We start from the raw sequence: 10988 nt of genomic DNA, 5'->3' as shown, positions 1-10988 counted from the left end.
AAAAAAAAACTAAACTAAAATGCCATTTTCCTGCCTCAGGATGAACTGACGGCCTTGAATGTAAAACAAGGTTTCAATAACCAGCCTGCTGTCTCTGGGGATGAACATGGCAGTGCCAAGAACGTCAACTTCAATCCTGCCAAGGTGAGACAACTCTGCCAGACTGAAGGAAAAGACTGGAAGAGTCTGAGAAGGAGCAAAGGTCTTGGGTTGGGAAGATGTAAAGGGACAACCTAAAAAGCTGGTTTTGCCTTCTTAACCTAATGCTACCTCATTGGCATTTGCTCATCAAAGGCAGAACCACCTATCTGCCCCTTCTTCCCACCCTGAGGTGCAGTTTTCTTTCCTCAGATCAGTTCCAACTTCAGCAGCATTATTGCAGAGAAGTTACGTTGTAACACCCTCCCTGACACTGGTCGCAGGAAGCCCCAAGTGAACCAGAAGGACAACTTTTGGCTGGTGACTCCACGATCCCAGAGTGCCATTAACACCTGGTTCACTGACCTGGCTGACACCAAGCCACTCACACAACTAGCCAAAAAGGTGAGATACTATTGTTTCTTGTGCTTCAGGCCAATGGGGGAGTGTGGCTACCAAGCACCCTGCTATTCCCAGATTAAGCTTTGTGGGTACCAGCTCATGGGGACAATGGAGACCTCACTATTTGCCACCTTTATCCAGGTCCCCATTTTCAATAAGAAGGAAGAAGTGTTTGGGTACTTAGCCAAATACACAGTGCCTGTGATGAGGGCCGCCTGGCTCATTAAGATGACCTGTGCCTACTATGCAGCAATGTCTGAGACCAAGGTTAAGAAGAGACATGTCGTTGACCCCTTCACAGGTGAGTAGCTCCTAGCACCAGGTGTACCACTGATCGCTTTGAGGAGTGACAGAGAAATTCTTGGAATCATTCTCCTTCTTAATCTATAATCTTTGTTTTTGCTTGTATTTCACATTTACTCAATCAGTAAGCACCAAGTAATTTGAGTATCTACTACTGTATGTATGTACTAATTTACAAAGATGCATAAGGATTATGATATATATATATGGGTTATACATTATATATACATATACACTTGTATATATTATATGCATTTAAATTATATGCATTACATACATTTGTAAACATTGTACAAAGATACATAGGATTATACATAAGAGATTATGTTTACCTGCATAATGAACATTTGTATACCTAACTCTGAATTGTACCCCACATATTTAAAATAAAACAATTTATAAAAATAAAAATTTTAAAAAAAGAGATGAAGCCGGGCTCGGTGGCTCAGCCTGTAATCCTGCGCCTTTGGGAGGCTGAGGTGAGTGGATTGCCTGAGCCTGTGGGTTCGAGACCCGCCTGGGCAGTGAGACCTCATCTCTACAATAAATCCAAAAAAAAAACCAGCCGGGCATGGTAGCACATGCCTGTAATTCCGGCTACTCGGAAGGCTGAGGCGGAAGGATCGCTGGAGCCCAGCAGGTCGAGGCTGCGGTGGCCGGGAACGGCCACTGCACTCCAGTCTGGGTGATCGAGTGAGACTCCAACTCAAAAAATAAATAAAAAATAAATAAATAAATAAATAAAAAGAGATGATGCTACAAAGGGTATAATCTTTGCCCTTAGGATACCTATAGTCTAGTAGGGATGCTAAGGCATATGTACAAATAACATAATTAAATATAGAAAATGGTAAATGTCGGTCAGGCTCGGTGGCTCAGCCTGTAATCCTGCGCTTTGGGAGGCCGAGGTGAGTGGATTGCCTGAGCCCGCGGGTTCGAGACCCACCTGGGCAACTTGGCGAGACCTCATCTCTACAATAAAACTCACTCAAAAAAAAAAAAAAAAGTATGGTGATTAGGAGTGGGGGTAGGAAGGCCGGGCTCAGTGGCTCAGCCTGTAATCCCAGCGCTTTGGGAGACCGAGGTGAGTGGATTGCCTGAACCCGCGGTTTCGAGAACCGCCTGGGGAACTTGGCAAGAAAGACCTCATCTCTACAATAAATCAAAAAATCAGCCGGGCGTGGTAGCGCGCGCCTGTAGTTCCAGCTACTTGGAAGGCTGAGGTGGAAGGATCGCCGGAGCCCAGCAGGTTGAGGCTGCAGTGGCCTCTCCCAGCCACTGCACTCTAGTTTGGGTAACAGAGTGAGAGTCCAACTCAAAAAAAAAAAAAAAAGGAGTTGGGGGGGAGTGGGGATAGGAGACAGAAAGTATTCAAAGCAGGATAGTATCAAGTAGCCCTTTTTTCCCCCTTTCCTTTAGAATGGACTCAGATCATCACTAAATACTTATGGGAGCAGCTACAGAAGATGGCTGAATACTACCGACCAGGGCCTACAGGAAGTGGAGGCTGTGGTTCCACGATAGGGCCCTTACCCCATGATGTAGAGGTGGCAATCCGGCAGTGGGATTACAACGAGAAGCTGGCCATGTTCATGTTTCAGGTAAGGAGTAGGGCATGTTGTGTGGGTCATTGGATTGAGCCTGATCTTGTGCCAGTATAGAATAGAATCTGCCCACCACCTTGTCCAGTTGTGGTTCTTTTCATTCTTTCATTTACTTTATCTGCCTGATCTCTAATAATCCCAATGCTGACCCAATACTCTTCTCATCCCTGGCACCCATAGGATGGAATGCTGGACAGACATGAGTTCCTAACCTGGGTGCTTGAGTGTTTTGAGAAAATTCGCCCTGGAGAGGATGAATTGCTTAAACTGCTGCTGCCCCTACTGCTTCGGGTAAGGCCTAGGATTTGGGGCGGGGTTTAGGGAAGATTTGTGGAAGAATAAGATGTTAGATCAGGGTCCCTTGGAGAGAACTAAGAGCTCTGTTGGTTATGTCTTCACAGTACTCTGGGGAATTTGTTCAGTCTGCATACCTCTCCCGCCGCCTTGCCTACTTCTGTACCCGGAGACTGGCCCTGCAGCTGGATGGCGTGAGCAGCCACTCATCTCATGTTATATCTGCTCAGTCAACACTGCCCACCACCCCTGCTCCTCAGCCCCCAACTAGCAGCAGCACCCCCTCGACTCCCTTTAGTGACCTGCTTATGTGTCCTCAGCACCGGCCCCTGGTTTTTGGCCTCAGCTGTATCTTACAGGTAGGTATTAGGTGTTCCCAAGGAAGTATTTTTTTTTTGAGTTAGAGTCTCACTCTGTTGCCCAGACTGGAGTGCAGTCGCACGCTCCCGGCCACCGCAGCCTCGACCTGCTGGGCTCCAGCGATCCTTCCGCCTCAGCCTTCCGGTAGCTGGAACTACAGGCGTGCGCTACCACACCCGGCTAATTTTTGATGTATTGTAGAGATGAAGTCTCGCCAAGTTGCCCGGGCAGGTCTCAAACCTGTCGGCTCAGGCAGTCCACTCACCTCGGCCTGCCAAAGCGCTGGGATTACAGGCTGAGCCACCGAGCCTGGCCTCCCAAGGAAGTATTAAGAGATAGCCTGAGAAGAGTTAGGTGCCCATCCTGGAGAATGGGCGTAATTCCAAATTGGAGGTAGGAGTAGGCTCTGAGTACTTGCTTGCCAAGAGGTTGTTGCTTCTTGGTAATGGGGTATTAGTTCCCTTTTGAGGGTTTTGGCCAGCCTCTCCCGCTTCCAGGGCTAAATAGTAGATCTAAAGCCTTTTAGGAACAAGGGTGAAGGGAAAGGATGAGGCATGGAGTGATGCCTGTCTCAGGAGCTCAGTCGGAATAAGTTTGGATCTGAAATCTAAGGGTTGGGTCTTATAATGGGATTCCAGAGAGGTAGCCATGGTAATTGAGTTTGACTTAGATGTTTCTGTCTGGCAGACCATCCTCCTGTGTTGTCCTAGTGCCCTGGTTTGGCACTACTCGCTGACTGATAGCCGAATTAAGACTGGTTCACCACTTGACCACCTGCCTATTGCCCCCTCCAACCTTCCCATGCCAGAGGGCAATAGTGCCTTCACTCAGCAGGTAGGTCTGACCACTAGCCTGGTAGTCCCAGATTGGGCTTTTAGACTAAATTACTCTTTCAGAAATTGTGATTTGGAGTCTGGTGCTGTTCTTTTAGCCTGGGGCCAGCCTTTTGTATGCCCTGGTACACCCTTCAAGCCTTCCTTTTTAATACCACAGGTCCGTGCAAAGTTGCGGGAGATCGAGCAGCAAATCAAGGAGCGAGGACAGGCAGTTGAGGTTCGCTGGTCTTTTGATAAGTGCCAGGAAGCTACTGCAGGTGGGTGTCTGAGGACAGATCGTAGGAAATATGTTTGAGGAAAGGATGAGAATAGTAGGGACATATAGATCTGAGAGCCAGAATATATTGGGCTTCTAGTGAAGTCCCTTTACCACTTTTCCTCCTTAGGCTTCACCATTGGACGGGTGCTCCATACTTTGGAAGTGCTGGACAGCCATAGTTTTGAGCGTTCTGACTTCAGCAACTCTCTTGACTCCCTTTGTAACCGAATCTTTGGATTAGGGCCTAGCAAGGATGGGCATGAGGTAAACAAGAAGGGGAATAAAGGGAGCAGAAAACATTGGAAGAGCAAGATATATATGAGGGGAAGTCATGGTAAGGCATTAAAACCAGATAATATGTGTAGAAATGATCTTACTGGGCCCAGGATGTTTTAAGATGGGGCCCAATCTTTAAGAAATTGGAACTCAGTTCTTTGTCCCAACCCTACCTTACTCATCCTTGTCTTCTTTTGGTCTCCAGATCTCCTCGGATGATGATGCTGTAGTGTCTTTATTATGTGAATGGGCTGTCAGCTGCAAACGCTCTGGTCGCCATCGTGCTATGGTGGTAGCCAAGCTCCTGGAGAAGAGACAGGCAGAGATTGAAGCTGAGGTTAGGGGACAGAGATAAGAGAATGAGACTGGCCTATGGGAAGAGATCTAACTGGGATTGGAGACAGAGATTGAGGTGGTAGTGGGACCAAATTTGAAGGTGTGAGAACAGAGTAAAGAAGTGGTAGAGAACCTAAAAGGAAAGTTAAAGACATGAGGCAAAAGTAGAAGGGAGCAGATTGATGTCAGAGTTAGAGAAGCGATCAAGGCTTCAGTTGGGAGGTGGTCAAGAAAATGGAGGCCAGAAGGGGAAAGGAAGTGAAAAGCATGGGGTAGAGGTAAACTAGATGGTAGTTCAAGGGTTACACACTGAGGAGTGAAAAGACAGGGAATTGTCAATCCTAGTTTGTTCTCTCATCTTACAGCGTTGTGGAGAATCAGAAGCAGTGGATGAGAAAGGTTCCATCGCCTCTGGCTCCCTTTCTGCTCCTAGTGCTCCCATTTTCCAAGATGTCCTCCTTCAGTTTCTGGATACACAGGCTCCCATGCTGAGTATGGACCCCTGCCACCCTCTGGTTACCTCTGCCTAGTCTTAGTTACCTGCCACACTGTCTTCAGAAAGCATAATTAAGGGGTTTCTGGTCTATACTTCTGTCTTGGGCTCTATGCAGAATGACTTTTTTTTGTTTTGTTTTGTTTTGGTTTTTTTTTGAGTTGGAGTCTCACTCTGTCGCCCAGACTGGAGTGCAGTGGCCGCTCCCAGTCACCGCAGCCTCGACCTGCTGGGCTCCGGCGATCCTTCCGCCTCAGCCTTCCAAGTAGCTGGAACTACAGGCATGCGCTACCACGCCCGGCTAATTTCTTTTTTATTTTAGAGATGAGGTCTCCCCAAGTTGCCCAGGCGGGTCTCGAACCCGCAGGCTCAGGCAATCCACTCACCTCAGCCTCCCAAAGGCGTGGGATTACAGGCTGAGCCACCAAGCCCAGCTTATGCAGAATGACTTTTAGGCATCATTCAAGTCCCTGATCATCTTATAGTTTAACAGAGTAGAGAAATACAGAGAAGAAGAAAAACAAGCACATTTGATTGAAGCATTTTCACTGTATAAATAGCGGCAAAGATGCTATATTCCTTTCTGAGATGGTGTGTGGGGTAGTCTGTGGGGTAACCATCCACACTGTTCCTCAGCAGTTTCTGGGGCTTTTATTTTTGGTCACTCTTAGTATTGCATTAGGTATGTCCCTCTCTCTTTTTGCCCATCTTGTTTGTGTTTTCCTGACTCACCTTTCCTCATTCCCTCCCTCCAGCGGATCCCCGAAGTGAGAGTGAGCGGGTGGAGTTCTTTAACTTAGTTCTGCTGTTCTGTGAACTGATTCGACATGATGTTTTCTCCCACAACATGTATACTTGCACTCTCATCTCCCGAGGGGACCTTGCCTTTGGAGCCCCTGGTCCCCGTCCTCCCTCTCCCTTTGATGATCCTGCTGATGATCCAGAGCGTAAGGAGGCTGAAGGCAGCAGCAGCAGCAAATTGGAGGTGAGCAGGCTTTTCCTTGCTCCAGATTATTTCTTTTGACATTTCCATCTTCGTGGTTCCCAGAGGCTTCTGAGAATCTTTTTCGCCTAACATGGGTAGTATTTTCCTAGCACCTTGTGGTTTACAAGGCACTCTCAAATCAACTGTTTCATTGGATCCTCACATCAACCCTGTGAAGTATTCTTATCCTCATCTTAAAGCTGAAGGAAACTGAGACCCATACTGGTTAAGTGATTGGATGAGGCTTGAATCTAGATCCTGTGCTTTTCCCAATATGGTCTCCTCTCTTCAATTCCTCTGTGACCTTTTCTATATGGTGGGGAGCAGCTCCCTAGGGCTCAAGCAACTTCACTTATGTTCTATGCCCTCAGGATCCAGGGCTCTCAGAGTCTATGGACATCGACCCTAGTTCCAGTGTGCTCTTTGAGGACATGGAGAAGCCTGATTTCTCAGTAAGTTAGATCCTGAGCATGGAAGAATCCAGCTCCTCAGATCCTCCCATTCTGTCTTTTTTTGAAATTTCTTTAATGTCCCCTCATCCCCTTTTCTTCTTCTAAATGTTCTGCTCTTTCACCTTCCTCTCAGTTGTTCTCTCCTACTATGCCTTGTGAGGGGAAGGGCAGTCCATCCCCTGAGAAACCAGATGTCGAAAAGGAGGTGAAGCCCCCACCCAAGGAGAAGATCGAAGGGACCCTTGGGGTTCTTTATGACCAGCCGCGACATGTGCAGTATGCCACACACTTTCCCATCCCCCAGGTACTATTCCCCAACACCTGGTGATGATGTGTTTTGAGCCTGGATTTGTATCCAAGGAATTTGCTGAGGGGTTGGAGCTCTTCCTGAGGGTGTGGGCATGTTGGGAAGGGGCTTGAGCATGGGGATGCTGAGAGGTGAGGGGCATGCTTTTAAGAGGAGGGAAGGCGATCCCTGCTGGAGTCTGATGGTGCTGCTGGGATGCAGGAGGAGTCATGCAGCCATGAGTGCAACCAGCGGTTGGTCGTACTGTTTGGGGTGGGAAAGCAGCGAGATGATGCCCGCCATGCCATCAAGAAAATTACCAAGGATATCCTGAAGGTTCTGAACCGCAAGGGAACAGCAGAAACTGGTGGGTTTGAGGCTCCTTAAACAGATCTGCCCCCCAAAAATGCCCTAGTCAGTCTTCCCTTCCCCAGCATAGGGAACTCCCCAGTCATGTCCCAATGTCCTGTCTCTTGGAGTCTCCTGAGAGCTCTAGTCCTTTTGAAACTTCCCCCCTCATTCCCCCCCTCTGCAGACCAGCTTGCTCCTATTGTGCCTCTGAATCCTGGAGACCTGACATTCTTAGGTACCTCACAGTAAGCCCCATACTGCCCCCCCCCTCCCTCCCTCAACCTAGCACCTCCCTGTACATATTCCTCTAAGGTCCACAGTTTGTGGTCCTCTAAACCTTGGCTTCACTGTTCCCTTCCCCTCATCCTTCCCCCATCCCTTCCTTGACCCTCCCTTCCCTGCTTCCCTCTTCCTTCCCTCCCTCCCTCCCTCCCTCCTTCCCTCCCATAGCCTTCTCTCCATATTCCTGCACCCCCCAGCCAACTAGTTATCTTCTCTGTACTGACTGGTCCCTTTCAACTGTCCCCTCAGGTGGGGAGGATGGGCAGAAGCGGCGGCGCAACCGGCCTGAAGCCTTCCCCACTGCTGAAGATATCTTTGCTAAGTTCCAGCACCTTTCACATTATGACCAACACCAGGTCACAGCTCAGGTGTGGGCCTAAGCCCAGCCCCCTTCCCACATTCTGACCTCTTGTCCTGTTTTCCTTTCCACCTTATCTTTTTTTTCCCCCTAGGCAGGCTAAGCCTCCTGGTCTCATCCCCTTCCACCATCATCCTTTCCTGCTTCCCTGGTTCTTCTTCCCTTTCTCCACTCCTGTCTCACTCCCACTGCCCTTATCAGGTCTCCCGGAATGTTCTGGAGCAGATCACGAGCTTTGCCCTTGGCATGTCATACCACTTGCCTCTGGTGCAGCATGTGCAGTTCATCTTCGACCTCATGGAATATTCACTCAGCATCAGTGGCCTCATCGACTTTGCTATTCAGGTGGGGAAGTTGCAGGAGATAAGAGCAGAGGAAGGAATCCCTGCTTATAGGGGCTATGTAGGCTCATGAGGACAGGGGTAAAGGCTCCAGCCAGTTTCCCAGGCTATTTGGAGGGACAGAAAAGACTAGCATGAGGGGAGTGAAACGTGAACTAGGACTATAGGAATGGACTTAAGTGCTCCCTGGGGAGACAGATTAGAGCATTGGGCACACGCTGTCCTCCCACTTTGGAGTTCATAGAACTGTATCCTGGAGACTGGTTAGAGGTGTCATTAATAGAGTAAAGGACATTAGCATATGGTAACTGGGCCCTTCTATCCTGAGGCAGCTCCAGCAGGAAGGGGCGTAGGCCTGACCTTGCCAGTGTCCTCACAGGAAGGGAGGTTATATATAACACGAAGGACCTCTTCTCATTTCTCACCCCCCATTCACTCTGCTAGCTGCTGAACGAGCTGAGTGTAGTGGAGGCAGAGCTGCTGCTCAAATCCTCAGATCTGGTGGGCAGCTATACTACCAGCCTGTGCCTGTGCATCGTGGCTGTCCTGCGGCACTATCATGCTTGCCTCATCCTCAACCAGGACCAGATGGCACAGGTCTTTGAAGGGTAAGCAGGGCTTCAAAATAACTGAAACATGCAGGACTCTGGCAAATGCTGGTGGAAGTGGCCTAGGAAGGACACACACATGAGCTTGCACTGTGGGGAAGCGCCTGCCATTCAGATGGGAAAGTAGTATTGCTAAGAGACTTCAGTCAGTTTCAAGGGCCCTTTGTGCCCCAGGCCCTGGCATACCATCGACTGATCCTCCCAATCTTGCCTCTTGGTGACAGGCTGTGTGGCGTAGTGAAGCATGGGATGAACCGATCTGATGGCTCCTCTGCAGAACGCTGTATCCTTGCTTATCTCTATGATCTGTACACCTCCTGTAGCCATTTAAAGAGCAAATTTGGGGAGCTCTTCAGGTAAGAGAGGTGGGAGGCAAGGGGTAGAGAGTGGAACCTACTCCCTTCTCCTTCCCATTACCACCCAACTCAGGAACAGAGCATAGCTCAGGACCCTGCTGTCTGTCCAGGATCATTTATGGACTGTGTCCTCTGTGTGTTGTTGAGTTACAGAGATTGGGCCCTCTTCCTCATCAGCTTTGCTTTCTGCCCATCTCTTTGGGACCCACACTCTTCCTCCTCTTCCGTACTGCCTCCAGAGGCCTCTGTTCCTTATTCTTATGTGGTTCCTTTCCTGTCCAGTCTGCTTTGTCCCATCTCTTTTTTCCTTGTCCCCAGGTCCCTCATCTCCTACTTTTTCCTTTTCTTTTTCTCCCCTTTCCTAACCATCGCTCCACCATACCAGACCTTCTTCAATACTACTATCTCCATTTTTTTATCTATGCAGTGACTTTTGCTCAAAGGTGAAGAATACCATCTACTGCAATGTGGAGCCATCAGAATCAAATATGCGCTGGGCACCTGAGTTCATGATTGACACTTTGGAGAATCCTGCAGCTCACACTTTCACCTACACGGGGCTAGGCAAGAGTCTTAGTGAGAACCCTGCTAACCGCTACAGCTTTGTCTGCAATGCCCTTATGCACGTCTGTGTGGGGCACCATGATCCCGATAGGTATGGGGCGTACTGAGTGAGGAAGGGGTACCACGCCCCCACCTGATAATGGGAGGGCTGAAATACCTGGGAAGTACTACAACCTTGATTATTACTGGGGCAGAGATGAAAAGTGAATGAATCTGAGCTTTTGTGGAGCAAAGTTTTTCCTGAGGGCATTTGTACTTTTCCCTAGGGTGAATGACATCGCAATCCTGTGTGCAGAACTGACCGGCTATTGCAAGTCACTGAGTGCAGAATGGCTAGGAGTACTTAAGGCCCTGTGCTGCTCCTCTAACAATGGCACTTGTGGTTTCAACGACCTCCTCTGCAATGTAGATGTGAGACTTGGGGTGGAGTCTTGATGGGGAATGGGGCAGTGACCAGGGCAGGGGTCTGGTCATGATCATCTCACCAGGGACAGAGTTCTGTAGAGGAACTCTGAGTGGGTTCTGTAGAGACCCCTTTGAGTGGGTACCCTCTCTCTCCACTGAGTCATGATGTTTGTCTGCTTTTTCCTCCAGGTCAGTGACCTTTCTTTTCATGACTCCCTGGCTACTTTTGTTGCCATCCTCATTGCTCGGCAGTGTTTGCTCCTGGAAGATCTGATTCGCTGTGCTGCCATCCCTTCACTCCTTAATGCTGGTGAACTACCAATCTGTAACCCCTAGAATTTCTGGGCCCCAAATTTCAATGCATACTCAATGACATCCTCTCATTGGCTCCCTGGCCCCCACCAGGCCAGTCCTTTGGTGTGCCTAAGGCTAGATGGGGTCTGTTTTCTAACACTGGATTTGCAGTCCTGACCCTTCCAACTTTTGACCCCTCAATTGTGTAACTGTTCTTTGCTCTGCCTCTCCTTCACTATTGCTTTTTCTCCTTTCACCTTGTCCCTTCCCCCCCCCCCCCCCCCCAGAAGATAATCTGTCAAAAAACCTTCTTGCACTGATAAAGGACTTTGGCAAAGTCACAGGATACAAAACTAACTTGCAACGACAGTAGAATTCTTATACAGGCAGAGAACCAAATAAAAA

At 48.8% G+C, this 10988-nt stretch overlaps 1 protein-coding gene across 2 annotated transcripts in view; it reads left to right on the top strand.

Moving 5' to 3' along the window:
* The window catches only part of MED12 (mediator complex subunit 12), a 23125-nt gene continuing 12137 nt past the window's right edge, over positions 1 to 10988 (top strand). Inside the window, exons 1-23 of one of the 2 annotated variants that reach the window (XM_021707927.1) lie at positions 1 to 144; positions 352 to 543; positions 682 to 841; positions 2263 to 2444; positions 2628 to 2738; positions 2849 to 3100; positions 3789 to 3935; positions 4095 to 4194; positions 4324 to 4460; positions 4678 to 4809; positions 5174 to 5300; positions 6057 to 6286; positions 6658 to 6738; positions 6872 to 7042; positions 7247 to 7391; positions 7560 to 7610; positions 7907 to 8025; positions 8217 to 8360; positions 8801 to 8964; positions 9189 to 9320; positions 9748 to 9975; positions 10151 to 10295; positions 10479 to 10599. In XM_021707927.1, the coding sequence (XP_021563602.1) occupies positions 745 to 841; positions 2263 to 2444; positions 2628 to 2738; positions 2849 to 3100; positions 3789 to 3935; positions 4095 to 4194; positions 4324 to 4460; positions 4678 to 4809; positions 5174 to 5300; positions 6057 to 6286; positions 6658 to 6738; positions 6872 to 7042; positions 7247 to 7391; positions 7560 to 7610; positions 7907 to 8025; positions 8217 to 8360; positions 8801 to 8964; positions 9189 to 9320; positions 9748 to 9975; positions 10151 to 10295; positions 10479 to 10599 (3016 nt within the window). In that variant the 5' untranslated portion in view covers positions 1 to 144; positions 352 to 543; positions 682 to 744. The remainder of the gene's footprint in view (positions 145 to 351; positions 544 to 681; positions 842 to 2262; positions 2445 to 2627; positions 2739 to 2848; positions 3101 to 3788; positions 3936 to 4094; positions 4195 to 4323; positions 4461 to 4677; positions 4810 to 5173; positions 5301 to 6056; positions 6287 to 6657; positions 6739 to 6871; positions 7043 to 7246; positions 7392 to 7559; positions 7611 to 7906; positions 8026 to 8216; positions 8361 to 8800; positions 8965 to 9188; positions 9321 to 9747; positions 9976 to 10150; positions 10296 to 10478; positions 10600 to 10988) is intronic. The other variant, XM_021707928.1, reaches the window with a different exon arrangement.

The sequence above is a fragment of the Carlito syrichta genome, unplaced genomic scaffold (genome assembly GCF_000164805.1).
Source record: "Carlito syrichta isolate Samal-C Ts95f unplaced genomic scaffold, Tarsius_syrichta-2.0.1 Scaffold127161, whole genome shotgun sequence".
Taxonomy (NCBI): Eukaryota; Metazoa; Chordata; class Mammalia; order Primates; family Tarsiidae; genus Carlito; species Carlito syrichta.
The sequence above is the reverse complement of the archived record's forward strand: the minus strand, read 5'-3'. Positions and strand labels throughout refer to the sequence as shown.